Source organism: Aedes aegypti, chromosome 2, assembly GCF_002204515.2.
Source record: "Aedes aegypti strain LVP_AGWG chromosome 2, AaegL5.0 Primary Assembly, whole genome shotgun sequence".
Lineage (NCBI taxonomy): Eukaryota > Metazoa > Arthropoda > Insecta > Diptera > Culicidae > Aedes > Aedes aegypti.
This window is the reverse complement of record NC_035108.1, coordinates 382657950-382673681: the sequence shown is the minus strand read 5'-3', so window position 1 is coordinate 382673681 and position 15732 is coordinate 382657950. Positions and strand designations below refer to the sequence as shown.

Genomic DNA, 15732 nt, shown 5'->3' with positions numbered 1-15732 from the left:
GTTTTCGGTTTTCGGCCGCTTCCAGTGCGCCGCTCGATGATCTTTGTCTCCTGGAACACCTTCACTAAGCGGTACACGGTGGAATGGTGGATTCCAAGCCTTTTGCCGATCCATCTCTGCGCAACTGACCAGCATTATCGATCACCGCGCCCAAAATTGCTGGCATAGCTCTTCTTGTTTCGAATGCATCTTGAAAACTACCTCACAGATTCTTACCTTCGTGATAAAAAGTTACACCCAAAAATAAGTGTCGCATTTTTTCCAAGTCCAATCTTTATAACGTAAAGGTGATTTCGTTATACGTACATTTTGGTTGTTTGGGAAACGTTTGCCCCACTTTACTGTAAGTCATCGAAGGAAATATAAAACGTAAAGTTTAAAATCTACTTGAAATCAACTTGGATAATTTTTTGAATGCTGTTTTAGGTTTTTGGTGGCATTGTCTGATTGGTATTTCCTAAATAAAAACATTTATTTTAGATGTCGTTCCATTGATTCCATTAGTTACACAATCGGTTGCCATCGATATCTTTCACTACCTGTAGAACTTTTCATTGATGTTATGCAATTCCATTGCATTCGATGCAAACACACAATACCTAAATGTTCCGTAAACCGGTTCTCCAAATGACTCATTTCTCTCGCAGAAATGTTCATATGTATTCATTAGGCCAATTTCCGAAAGGACATACAATTGAAATTTGCAAACCACTGATTGTTTATTACCGTCATTACTCATAATAATTAGATTCGTTCCGCTGTAGGAAATTCAACACCAGAACACCCTCGGCAAAAACTATTAAATGCAAATTTTCCAATTTTCGAAATTGACCAATCCGGTAGCCGGTCCCATCCTCAAATTCACATGGCTACAAATCATGGTTGTTGATGCATCGAATCAGTGAGTTTGCGGGGATATTGGTACAAATTTGAAGAGTCATTAGACACAATCACTGCCCCGGGGGAAATTGATTACGTGACTCAGCGGTCGTCCCTTCGAGCTGTGATTGATTGGGCTTTTGTTTCGGATGATTAAATATTATAGTTTGGCGACGGTCGTCTGCCGCGTCCGTGATGGTTTCCGTCACAACTTTTCACAGTTTTATTAAAATCTCTTAGAATCATTATTTCCTATTAGGTTCGAAGCTACACTGTATTTACAATTTGGTACAATCAACATGATTTATACAAAAACGATCATTATGTTTGCTTTCTCGCTTGTTAGCATTCGTTACCACAGATTTCACTTGGAAAACACAACCATTCGTTAGCGAACTTTTCCGCCGCACATACAAAATGGATGATGGCATAAATGACACCCGATCCCATTTAAATAATATGATTAACAACTGATGCGTCGATAATCAGCAATCAATCATTGACCATCGGTTTACTGCGGTTGGGGTGGGTATCGTATTTCGGAATGCGGAAAGCGAAGGATTGTTGGATTATTGAATTTCCTGTTGTTTCGAATTGTTTAATACAAACAATGCTTGAGCGAGCACCTATAGATATCATTGGTGTTTGCGAAAACTGGGAAAATTGCGAAAATAATGTCTTCATGCACGGTTACTTTTTGTATTAGCAATTATTAGGAGGCATCACGATATTTGCGTTGCAGGTGACCCAGATCAATTGCATAACTATTTATCTATCAAGACACAGCATGGACATGCGAAACATTCACATTTAATTATTTGCCCCACCCACGTTCTCAATGGGTTCCTCTATAGAACATCTCAGAAAACTCTGAAATATTCGTGTTTTTAACGGATTCCCATGGTATTTTTAGTGGACTCCAAAGAGTTTACAGAAATTCCAAAGCGGTTTCCTGAGATACACTGTGACCTTGAAGAAGTTTCCAGGATTACTAGAGCTGATACAATCGGCAAAGCGATGCCACAAGTCCGTATGCGAAACGTTCTCATGCGAAAAATCTTCTTGCGAAATTGGGCCATCCCCAGAGCACTTAGAGCAATCATCGAAAGCAGTATGCGTTGTCGCCAACTGTATGATCCCTCTTCATCGGGCGGAGAGCCACAATAAACGTGCTAAAGATGATCAGTTTCGGATCGATACTGAGAACAGATGTTGGGCCCACAGACCCATCTCAAATCTGTCGACGTGGGCGTATGCATGGAGAAGTTAACTGATACCACCTGCCAAAGGTCTTACCTCAAAGGAATTTTTGGATAACTGTTGATGTTTTTGATTATAAATTATGTGTCACGTTGATCTCGTTCCGCGTTCCAATTCGGCTGGTGAAAATTAGATTCGGAGGATGGAGGATGGACGGAGGGTGCTATGCCAGGTGCAAGTGTTCTGCTGAAACATGTGTTTAGTGTTTTTTATCTGTAGATGGTTTATGGAGTTGTGTTTTGTAACCTTTATTTGATTTGCTAGCTTTTAGCTCGTGAGTGCCCAGTGGCTTCAGCAATTCGTTTCACGCGACTCGTTTTTTTTTTCATCTCCTCTGTTTAATTCACGTGTTGATTCAAAAATTTAATTTGATACGTGGATGCTCGGTTCTAAATAAATTATGTTCTGTAGTTTTTTGACGATTTTTCGTCCGGTGCTTGCATTTTGATTGGCATTGTTAAGTTACGGCTCACGCTATTGTTCATTGTTACGCTATTGTTCATTGTTAGAGGAGCAACGGATTGCAGAGAAGTTTCGAAAAAGGAATTTGGTGAGTTAGTTCTGATCAGCAGCGCATGATCACAATGCGTAAATATTAACCATTTGTCGGCCAGAACGTATCCTATGGCACTACTCTTTCCATCCATGCGCCTTTCTTCAGTAGGTGTCCAATCAATCATTCTTTCCCATTCCCCAGCTTTCGCTAGGACGTGGCCAGTACAGCTCTCGACTATTGGAGGATGCATCAATCTTGTTTAGGAGTTAGAGTTTAGTTCCAAATTTCTGGCTTTGCTAACGGACGGGAAGGAGGCAATCCTCATACAATGGTCTAGGACTGTACCACCTACGAATTTGTGTGAAATGCTCAATACTAATGCCAATGGTTGTTTTTTTTTATTTCGAAATTTGATAGGACATATATTATTGAGCCTGTTTGGCTTTAAACCTTATGCATTAACGTAAGAAACGTTACAATTTAATCTTGTAGATCTGAAGGCGTTTACCGAAAGGAGTTCAATTTTCAACGGAAAATGTAAAACTTGGTTTATTATAATTGTATTATTGGTTTTCGTCTGGAGATTACTGGATACGTTTGATTATCTGTAGATCTGAGATCAACGGAGCTCTTGGGTATGCATAGAACACCATTGATCTCCATTAGATAGAATATGTTTGTTTGGATAAGAACCTTATTCATAAGCCTTCAAAAGATTCCTAGTTATGCATGAAGATACGAAGGCCTTCACTCGATGAGGTTTATGAATAAATGTTCACAACCGTTGCTTTAGAATTTCGACAAATTTGGATAGGAGTCTGTTTTGGTGTGAACCACATTCATCAACGTCAGAAAGGTCACTGGTTATGCTGGATTAAAAGTCCTAAATTCAGAAGAGAACTCGGAATGGGGTACTTGTGATGGCTATGACTGTGGTCATTGTTCCGTGCGGAACTAGCGTAAAGATTCAGATTGAAACTTCCTAGAAATTCACAAAAAAACACGCCACTACGATTCCCATCGCGTGGCACTCACCCGAGTAGCCCCCAACATGACCCACCTTGCTGACGTCTATGTGATCGAGAGTTCCCACAGCGAGCGAATGAACTTCGTGTATCACCAGGAGGCAGACATTCATTTACCAGTGCTTCACGAATCATCGACACGTATTGTGGCACTTTCCCAAAGCGTGTATCACTAGGAGGAACCATCATCCGACCATTCGACACGTCTGCGTGGTGCTTGGACCAGGACGTGTATCCGTCAACGTGTTTGATCGAGCGCAGAGTGACTGTATCGACCCGATACGAATCCCAACGTCATGGAGTTCCTAATTCCATCAGAGGAATCCATTGCTCAAATTGTAACTGGATCCTTTCAACTGAACGACTAGGATGCTGAGCCAACAGACCAAAATTGCCAATTATTGGAAGATATCCGTTGATCCAAACACACTGGAGGAGTTTTCGTCGCTTTCACGCCTCCAAAGTCACGTACGTCTTAAGCTAGAGCGAGTACAAAGCACAGGACATACTTAATTCGACTATCGAAGAATTGATGGTCCACAAGGAAAACTCTCCTATAAAATTCAATCCACAACAATAATTTGACGACCCGATCCCCACTGTCAATGAACTAGTCAGACTGGTTGAAGCTCTACTTTCTAACATCCGAAGCAAAAGATGATGGATTGGGAGAATTACACGAATTACCGACCCAGGAGTCATCTGATGGAGAACTTTGAGTTCACAATTCGTAAGCCATCCGATCCACATCCGAAGCACTTCAAAACAACATTGGATAATTTCAACCGAACACGATACTATCCGATCCATAATCCAAGTCCAACAGTCTAGGAAAAGCACAAATCTCAATCGAACAACTCACCGGAGCTAGATCGAACATCCAACAGATTGCAATCACACTGCAGTCACCGAGCAACACCTCCAGAACACAATGTCCCAGCTTTCCAGGGATTGAGCAGCATACCACGAAGAAAATACCGATCAACTCCAAGGAAACCAGACAAAGTTGACAGGATGTCCGCTTAGCTGACAACCTCTCCTGACGAAAATCCGGCTCACCTAACATATATCGACGAAATATGATGGGTACAACAGAGTAACGACATCGCCTTATCCGATCCAGGTTCCACCTACCAGAAAGAACGACCATGAAGCATCAGGAATACCTCTCCAAGTCGACCAACAGACTGTTGAAATTTTGTGTCAACCGGGGAGAGTATGTTCCGTAAGGAACGAGCTGTACAAGAGTTAGATTGAAACTTCCTAGATGTTCTCGCCTCATCTACCAATTCGTGAGAAAAAACAAGCCGCTACGATTCCCGTCTCTTGGCACTTACCCGAGTTCAGTCCCCAACATGAACCCCTCTGTCGACGCCTCTGTGATCGAGAGTTCCAACAGTGAGCGACTGGACTTCGTGAGTTACCGTACCGTAGTTCTAGTACCACGAGTGAGTGATCGCGCATCGCGACTATTAAACGTCCTTCTAGAACATTCCACGTGCTTGTAGAACACTTGGTGCTGTGCTATAAATACGCGACACCTTCGCGTAGGGGATCAGTCTTGATTTTTCCGCTGCGTAGTTCACATCTTGCGAAAGTGAAGTAGAGTGAATAGTGAACAGTGTAGTGTATAGTGGTGTAAATAAAGTACAGTGACTAGTAGAATCAGTGGTGTTGATTCCCTTCGTTCCAAAACATACAGTTCATCCCGAACCGACTGGAGTTGCCCATGGTTATCATGTAAAGAACAAGCGGACAATGCTGTATCGTGTCAGCACCGAGGAGGCAGCCCATGCTCACTATGGACCGATGCACGAGCTCATTATTTGACGTTTGAGCGGTGCCGTGTTATTTATGTGACCATGGCAACGAGTGAATTTGGCACCGCTCAAACGTCAGATCAGTGAACTCGTGCATTGGTCCATATTCAATTCACTGACATTTGTGCCACCATCAAAGTAACCGCAGCACCACCATAATTGTACCAATGAAGATGACACAAAGGTAGATGAGGAAAAAAACAACGATGCCCGTTTATCGGTGTTTTTAATCATCAGAAGCAGAAGAGTGTCAGTTTTAGAAAATTGAGGATCAATGAGGTTTATATAAATAAAAATATATTCTTTGATACGAAAAATGAACGCTCCAATGCACGGAATCGATTATATTGACGCGTCTTTAGTTTGCTTTCGTGCGAAAATTACAATTTCCAGAAGCGAAATGTAAAAAAGCCAAGTTGAATGAATCTCATTTTTGGATTACCACAAAGCGGTTGAGTATCATCAGGTTAAAAGAGAACTGACAATCTTGCGGCAAGCGGTTTGCCAATCTTTGTTGTGTTGTCAAGGTAAGGATAAAAACATATAAATATCAACGAAGATTCTACCCTGCAAGTGTAGATCGAAAATTCTACCTGGTAAATGAAGACTCTACCCGGCAAGGCGAGGGTGAATTGAGTATTTTCGTAACTGGTTATATTCGAGCCTAGATGAGGCCAACGGAGAGTGTCCAAAATAAGATGTCAAGATAGTAATCGACGATGCAAATGCGCAGATCGGGAGAAAAGACTTCTTCAGACTCGTCATTGGAGTGGAAATCCTCCATTCTATTACCAATAATAATGTCCTGCGGTTTTTAACCTTCGCTGCTGCTAGAGGGATGGCAATCAATAGTACCTACCACGGTTTAAAAAATTAAGAAAGTTATATATTCCGAAAACCGACAGCTACTTGACGACATAATTCCGATCCACCTTGAACAAATTTGTAAAAGAAATAATCTAATTGTCCGGATGGTACACATAGGAATACGATAGGAATACGATAGGAATGACGTCACATGTTTACAATCAAATTTGATGTTTACACTAGTGAAGAGCCTGCCTTGTTGATTTGTATGTCGTGAGTACCTACTTTGCACGCACAAATATTCGTAAACACACCTGGCGCCATCCTCATTGGCGAAACCTGCTCCCAAATAGACCGCGTCCTGGTCGATGGGCGACATTTATCAGATGTCATAGTTATCAGGACCTTTTGGGGCCCTAATATCGACTCTTGAGAACTAACTGAACACTGCGCTTCAATAGCTAACGCAAAGATGAAGTGATTTTGCCGTTTTTCTCTCTTGTTGCGATGCTCACCTTTACTCACACTTCAAAACAACTCTTGAGTGTGCCGCCCGAATAAGACAGTCCTCGGGGAGTTGTAATGGCACTCTGTTATGATGGAGTTTTACTCTGTTGTGTTTTTTGCTGCATCTTCCTCGCTCATTTTTCGTTGCCTCTCTGCTTAACATCGCTTTCTCGTAAAGAGACAAAGGCAGCATGTTGCTCTAGAGTATGTCACCGAACTCTGCGGTTGTTAAGGAGTATTATCAAGCCTGCTGAAGGAAACCGCCAGCAGCTAGACAAGTAATTTGGAAGAAACTATGTTTCTGTGACCATAACGGCGCGGGAAGTGATTGGCACTGGTCAACGATGAAGGCGAAACGACTGGTTCGATAAAGACCCGACAGAACAGAGAGCGGAACAGGGCACCGATAGCCGTACAAAAGCGAATTCAACGCAGAAAGAAAAGAATCAACGAAAAAGTGTGATAGCCAAAGCTCAAGACAGCATGAACCGGAATGATATGCGGAAATTTTATGCAACGGTCCCAATTAATTTGTTCCAAGCACGGCTAAAGACAATTTTTTTATTTCGTTTTCGTGATATAGTATTCATTTCTTGTGATACCACCCTGATTGCGCTGCAATCAAAAAACATTAATCGTTTACCAAACTGTTGCTACAACATTCAATATGGCAGACAACCTCTCAACTTGTAAAAAGTGCTCGCAAGTTATCAGTCGAGAGTCAAACTGCATTGGTTGTGAGGGTTTTTGCACCGATATCTATCACGCATCCTGCGTGAATTTGCGTTATGATGAGCTGGTTAAATATCGTCAATCCCGTAACCTCTGGTGGATGTGTAACTCATGCAGTGATAGAATGGCTAAACAACGAAACAGCCGCCATGTATTACTGAAAGAAATTGATCGCAAAACGAATGCCGCAGAAAACAGTGCGATCACTCGTATTGATGACGAAATTGCTGCTCTGAAAAAACAAATTTCTTTCATTCAACAAACGATTGTCAATCCTACTGCTACTTCTTCTCGCATTGGGGCGAACACGGAATCACCACACGTAAATCGGTCGGCCGAGAAATCATCGCTTGAAGTACTACCTGATACTCTGCTTGGTACCAAAGACACGGACTGTCTGAACGCTATCGTTGAAGAGAGGTCCGCAAGTGAACGTTTCTGGCTCTTCTTAACAAGAATAAAAAATAGCGTAAACGAACGAGAAGTCTTCAAATTAGTCGCCAATGCTCTGGGAACTGATGACGTCCTAGTGAAGAAGTTAGTTCCAGCATGGAAGGATTCCTTTTCGATGCCATTTATTTCCTTCAAAGTCGGAATCAACGTACGCCTGAAACAAAACGCGCTTCTTCCGTCTACATGGCCTCGGGGGTTGCACTTCAGGGAGTTTCGTAACAATTATTGGGAACCGCTGGAGCTCGCACAATAACGGATAGATGTGTTCTGTTTTGATCAAACTCTATGTTGTATTTCGATGTAAATTTCATTTGTTCGTATTTGTTGTCATTCGCATAGTGTTAATTAATTTTTATTGTAGCTGATAAGTTATGATTCAATTAGACCATTGGTGTCCGTTGAATTTTTGTGGAAATAAAGAAAGGTAATAAAGAAAGGTCAACGGCGCGTGGCACAATACCGTACCAGTTCTCGTCATGTGCAATGATCGGAAAGAGAATTTGCTGACCGATAAAAAGGCGGTGGCTTTAAGGTAGAAGGAGCACTTTCGGCAGTTGTTGCAAGGCAAAAATGGAAAGGTAGCCAGAAATAGGATGAATACATATGAAGACAATCAAACTGTGGACCCACCTGCCATAGCAGAGATTAAAGAAGCTGTCTGCAAACTGAAGAACAGTAAGGCTGCTAGGAAGGACGTGATCTTGATCTAGCTTTTCGAGAACGGAAGTGAGCAGTTTTACCAATCGATCCACCGAGTACTTCTGAAAGTATGGGTGACGAATAAATGCCCAATCTATGGCGCCCAATCTACAAAAAAGGGCACAGACTGGAGTGCGCGCACTACTGAGGGATTACCCTGATGAATTTGGCGTACACAATACTGTCCCGCGTCCTCTTCAACAGACTGAGACCGTGCGAGGAGTCCTTCGTCGGCGAATACCAGGTTGGTTTTCATCACTAAGTTTAGCTTGCGAAAGATCTTAGATAGATGTCAGGAGAATAACTTGCATCGCCTCAATGATTTCAAGGCAGCGTACGATTCAGTGAAAAGAAATGAGCTGTGGCAAATAATGTCGGAACAAGGTTTTCCGGTGAAACTAATAAGGCTGATACGTTAAACGCTAGCAGACGAATAATCTCGTTTGTGGCGTTATACAGATTGAAGCAAGGAGAGGCATTTTTAAAATTTACTGTTCATCATTGCATTCGAGGGTGCTATTAGGATATATGGCGTGTAGAAAAACGGCACTATCATCACAATGTGATGTCATGATAGCACACACTCTTTGGCTTGGCGGGTGATGCCGACCTTATTGGAATCAATCGCAGGTCAGTGGAGGTTGCCTTCGAGTCTCTAAAGAGGGAGACAGCAAGAATAGGCGTGACCATTGATTCTATCAAAACGATGTACATGGTTGCAGGTAGAAAATGATGTTGGCTTGGTGGTAGGTGCTGAGGTAGTATTTGATGGGGATGTGTTTGAAGTTGTTGAAAAATTTGTTTACCTTGGAACACTTGTGACATGTGACAACGACGTTTCCCGCGAAGTGAGAAGACATGTTGCGGCTGCGAATAGGGCATTTTACGGACTACATAACCAGCTTGGGTCCCGCAACTTGCAAACGGAAAACAAAATTCGTCCTGTATAAATCATTGATTTTTCCAAATGCTCTCGGAAAAATACCCATGACGAAGAGAATAAGTTGCTAACAAGTCAACCGCACTTCTTTTTGGCGGTAATTTTTTGAAAACAAACAAACCACATTATTACGTAAACCGTATTATTACGTTAAATTCTCTTAAATTCAATCCAATATAATGCATCCCCGTTTGTATTATAGCAATGGAGGCTTGTGATTAGACCTCTCAAAAATATTCTTCAAACTTCAATAGCAGTATTGACTGGATTTGTTTATTAAATTTCAATATGAGCTTGACAAAAGGGTCTTTCCTTAGCCGAGTGGTTAGAGTCCGCGGCTACTGAGCAAATCCATGCTGAAGGTGTCTGTGTTCAATTTCCAGTCGGTCCAGGATATTTTCGTATTGAAAATCTTGACTTCCCTGGGCATAGAGTATCATCGTACCTACCACACGATATACGAATGCGCAAATAGTAACTTTGGCAAGCTCTCAGTTAATATGTGTGGAAGTGCTTATAAGAACACTAAGCTGAGAAGCAGGCTCGGTCCCAGTGAGGACGTAATGCCAAGAAGAAGAGAAGAGCTTGAGAAATCTCTCACCCCGACTGTAAATCTGGAATATTAAATATATCCTCCTATATAGCGGTCATGTACCAATGTCCAAAAATTCCCACGTTATATTTCTATTTTCCAGCACCACAGACGTATCCAACCCCATAGCACCTGCAAAAAGTGTTCTAATTCATTCCACCGAATGCAACATTCCTACGCTTTCCGCAAATCGTCCAACACATGCCACACCGCCGGGGCAACTACTTCCAGGATCATTTTTGCCTTTGTCGCAACTCAATTTCACTCACTTCCTCCCACCCATCCAATGTGGGTTTCCCACCACCCTCACTTCAGTCGTCCTCTTCGTCGTCGCCAACCACACGAGTACAGTTACCGTGCGACTCAAAGGCTGGACTTCATCGCCCACTCGCCACCAGGGTGATGATTACGAAGACAAACACGTGCAGCGGGTCACCTATCCTCAGCTGGCCTCCGTGCTGCATTGCCTCCGGGTGCTCACCTACGGGGAATGAGATCGACAGAGGAGAAAAAAATGAAAAGGTTAGAAAACAGGCGATCAATTTTTGTTATGAACAGAGTGGATTATATTGAGTGCTGTGACGTTGCTACACTGCAGATTACTCTGCAGGAGGGGTTGGGCAAAGCTTTCAAACCACGCTGATGGAGGGAAAAGTTGATGCTTTTGGAAATCAGCGCCAATTTAAAAATGTGAATAAATTGAAGAGAATGTGGGTCATTCCATTCCAGGTGTCAACATCGCGCGTTATCAAATATCATGGATTTATAAAACAAAATTTGTTCAAATGTAAATTTACTTGATATATATTTACAAAAGACAGTCAAATCAACAAGCGTTTAAGGGTAAGCATTTAAGTAAATTAGGAACAACGCCTTTTTTCTTTATTATTGAGATTTAAGGAACAGTGCTTATATAAGCTAGGGTGTCCCATAATTTTACATAGTCAAACAATCTCTTAATGGTAGCATATCCTTTATGATAATCAAACTTTTTTATGGGGGGAACTCTAGGAAATGATGCTTCAAAAACCCCCGTTGTTGTTGGCAGCCCTTTCTGCCATGATTTAATGACAGCCTGAGCAAACTGCCAAAGAATCCCTCAGAATGACTATATGGGTAAACATGAACAGGGCTTTGTGACGACCTGTATCGCCATGATTTTTGTTTGTTACTGAACTAAGACAACAACACGTAGTAAAGTGTAGGTTGAACTGAAAAACTGGATTGTTTCTTATACTTAAGTAAAATTTGTACTTACAGCTTGTCAAAACATAAATGTAAACTTTGAATTATCCTTCCCGATAAAATCTATAAACGTTCACGAATTGTGAGTTGCAATTAAAACCGATTGAATGTACCTTAACTTTAAATTTGTGTATGTACATGCAGATTCCGCGTGTCAGCGTTTATAGTACGGTTAGAAAGAGCGTTAATAAAATGTCCATGCAAAATAATTTTTGTAAGTACATCACAAAATGAACTATTTATCCTAAAACTAACATCGAAAACAAATTAAGGTACCGTGGGGGAAGTTTAGCAGTGGGGTAAGTGGATCATTCGTCCGTAATAAGAATAAATACTTTAATATTCCGAATGTTTTTACACTTTTGCTTCATTTTAGGTTATTTTCTCACGTACACACTGATACTACTGCAAAACTGATACTACACGTGAACTAACACAATCAAACTTGCTGACTGCAAAAATCAATTCATTTTAAAGTTGTTTTCTGTCGATAAAAAATCCATTGTATCTCTGCCTAAAATCGAATAGTATAAGTTTTTTCAACACATGGTGAACATTTCGGTTCTAATTGAATGAATCACAATGAAAAATATGTCATTTTTATGAATAAATACAAATATATTGGACATGGTACACTTACCCCTACTTTTTGGTGGGGTGGGGTAAGTGGATCAAAAATAATTATCATTTATTGGCAGACTGCTTACGAGAATTATAATAAGCTTTAATATCCGCAAATGTTGTTGTCCTTTATTTTATTCCATTCCCAGCTTGAATTTGTCAAATTGACCATAGAAAATTTGAATTAATCCACCTAAAAGTTTTTTTAAACCTTTCTGGTATAAAAAAAATATAAAAAGAATAATAATTTCAAAATTCACACGAAACTTTTCGTGGTTTACCTAAGCTGAGTTGAAAAGAGCAAAATATACTAATTTTCCAATTAAAAGCATAGTATCGTACATTATTTGACCATCTAAATTGTTCTAGACAGATGATACACATATATTATTAAATAAAATAGAAGGATTTCAGTTTGTTATTCAAAAGTAAATGTAACTAATATTTTTAAACCAAGAGTGTTTTCGAAAGTATCGTTAGGAATAATCCTACAATACTTCTGTATAACTTATGCGTGTAAATGGATGAATGTTCTCCAAATTTTTCTAGTTACAATGTTTTTTTTTTGTTCAAATTAGTATGAACTAATATATACATACTTTTTATTATATTTTTATTAAATAAAGATACTTCTTGATTTTAATGTATTAAAATGTAACATTACTAGCACTAATAACAAGAACGACGGCAATATCATTCTTATTAAACATAATCACACTATATTTGCTTCGAGAACAGATTTTTTTAAATGATGATTCACTTACCCCACCATGGTGGGGCAAGTGGATCATTTGGCGCAAATTTTTAAGTCTCTCATACTCAATACATAACTATCGGAAAAATCGAAATAAATGACGATTTGAAGTATAATAGTCCCTTATTTGTTATCCACAGAAAAAAGTTTGAGTTACATTATTCACGTTAGCTGTACATAACAATGAAGTTATCTACTGATTTTTCTGTATCCACTTACCCCACGGTACCTTACAGCTAAAGCTACATTTGTAACTAAACCCACGGGATTCGCAACGCGTCGATATGGAATCTATTCCACAGAAGTCCGGCTGTGCACGGAGATCTAACACGGCTTTCCGTACACACGCTCGATGAAAATCGTACAGATTGCGTACAGTGCGATCGTCGCAACGGTGGGGATGCAATGGTGCATTGTGAAGCTTGCCAGATGTGGTGGCATTTCTTGTGTGCCTGCGTGATAGGGGGAGATCCCCCAGTGCCGGACAGCACCCAATACCGGACAAAGCCGAAACATTGAGAAATCATGGTCCAATCAAGATGGTGTTTTAGTAGAAAAGAAAGCTATTATGTAGACTAATGATTGGGTAGAATAACACATCCTTGAAATATGCATGCCTTTTTTAAAAAAGTAGAAAAGTTTGAAAATCTTTAAAAAATTGACGTATCCACTTAATTTTGAGCCTATTTAGTAAATATTTTGAATATGAAAAAATACTTTGGATCCCGCTAGCATGATCGAACATAATCTTAATTTGATAGTATGAATGTATTTTGTACCTTAATTGAACTAAATATGGACAAATTACAATTTTGGTTAAGCACCTCCTGTCCCTCAGTTTCGGACAGCTTGATTTGTTATATGATATCTTTGTAATTATTGCATCAGTGTCTCAGGGTACATTCATTTTTCATGGGTTCCGTCGATCATGGTATCAAATATGCAATAAAATTAAGAATAATGAACATTCAGAACAACATCGTAAAATGTGCTATTTTTCATCATATATGAAAGAGGTTTTTGATAGGCATCTTGCAAACTAAGAAAAACTCAAATTATTCTTGTAAATGTAGCAAATGCATTGAATTGGTAATTATAAACTATTCCTATAGTGTACCCATTCGATGATGTTCAAATTTACAGAATTCGAGGCATTTCCAGATTGTGTCCGGTATTGGGTGCCACCTTTCGAGATCGAACAATTTGGTACTAAAACTCATCATCAAAAAGCAATATCAAAATTCATATTAATATTTTCAAATTTATTTTTGTACACTATAAAAATGATAATATTTATCATAAAGGGGTAACACGAGCCCATAAAATCAATAGTTTTCGAATTATGAATTTAGTGGCTTAAGTGTCCGGTACTGGGGGATCCCCCCCTATACTCATCAGTCTGCCATCTTTTCGAATCCAACATGTTCTAAGCAACCGTTGGATACTCAAACGCATTTCAATGTGGATACTTAATTGATCTTGGCTACTGTCAAATCCATTAGGTGGGGTTAGGCTTGCCATATACGTGGATAGACTAGGTCAAAGACCGATAGTGTTCATGTCCAAAATGCAGTAGAGTGTTTGTTTCTCGACATTCCCGAACCTCCAACAAATCGGCAAGATCTGGGTAAATCTACAGCTGGAGCAGCTGATCGAAGTTTATCGAGGACAAATATAAGTTGCTCAAAAGTCAACTAGAACCGGAACGAGACTACAAAAGTTTCAGAGCAAACGATGCCGCGTAGCGATGTTAGAGAATGAATGTGCATAGCAGAAAAACGAAATCAACGTGCCCGCGTACATCGATGCTGGTTTTTTTACTACTGGCAGCCCCTTCGAACCAGACAAAGCAGAATGCTGCTATTTGAAGTGGTATTCCGACCCATGTTGAGTTGCCATATAAGTAAAACAAACAAAGTCCCCTTAAACATCCATACGAGTATTAAAAAAAATCCAGATGATTGTAACATGTTCCAATCATAATGAAACTTTCACAACTTGCTATTCACTTTTCGAGAAAAATATAAAGATTATCAAAACACTTTTGTTACATTTTCGTGTTTCACGATGCGAAAGTCTGTAGTGGGACTGATATGCGGTTACTCTTCATTATGGGACAATTTGACTTGCTGTTTTTTTCTTAATTTTTCCTAACAAATCATATCACTTCATTAGTGCTCCTGAAAGAGCATTGGAAGAGATGTTGAAAACTGAACTCAACTCAATTTTGAAGAAAAAGCAGATGGGACTGACTTGCGATTCACGGCAGTGCAGTCATCGGTAGCACAAACAGTGCCAAGGATTCCAGGTCCACCCATTCTACAACAATATCATGAAAGTTTAGCGTCATCTCACTTCAGCACGTATGTATTACTGCCGATGCTTCAAGCAATTGTAATGCCGCCGCCTGTTTCGGCACCATACCGTCAACCATCATATCCTGTAGAGCGGTTCCACAGAAAATGACGACTTTTTTTCCCAAATTTCATTTTTATATATTTGGTTTGGATGAAATTTTGCACATGCTTTCTTTATGCCCAAAAATGCCTTTTTGCATCATCGGCTCGCCATTTTGACTCTAGCCTTACTTTTGAGAAGGGCCTAAGAAAAAAAATCCTTAATAATTTTCAAAAAAATTATAACTTAGAAACGGTTTGTCCGATCAGTTTGGTGCCTTCCGCAAAGTTTTAGGTTATTGTTGAGACTATCTGGAAAAAAATATACACTGTAAAACAAATGTTGTAATTTTTTATATATCGAAAATAAAGCTTTAAAATCAATATTCTTAAAAATCGTATTTTTGATTTTTTTTTATTTTTTTATGTGTTAAAGTAGTTTGTCTGCGTCAATGGAGTCTTTTGCACAGTGGGTCAAGATGGAGAAATCATGGACAAAAATGTTA

At 39.9% G+C, this 15732-nt stretch overlaps 1 protein-coding gene across 3 annotated transcripts in view; it reads right to left on the bottom strand.

The window, feature by feature from the left end:
• Positions 1–10124: 10124 nt before the first annotated feature.
• LOC5566814 (zwei Ig domain protein zig-8) overlaps positions 10125–15732 on the bottom strand; it is a 193053-nt gene continuing 187445 nt past the window's right edge. For all 3 annotated transcript variants that reach the window (XM_021846889.1, XM_021846891.1, XM_021846890.1), the window contains one exon: positions 10125–10691. In XM_021846889.1, coding sequence (XP_021702581.1) covers positions 10588–10691 — 104 coding nt within the window. In that variant the 3' untranslated portion in view covers positions 10125–10587. The remainder of the gene's footprint in view (positions 10692–15732) is intronic.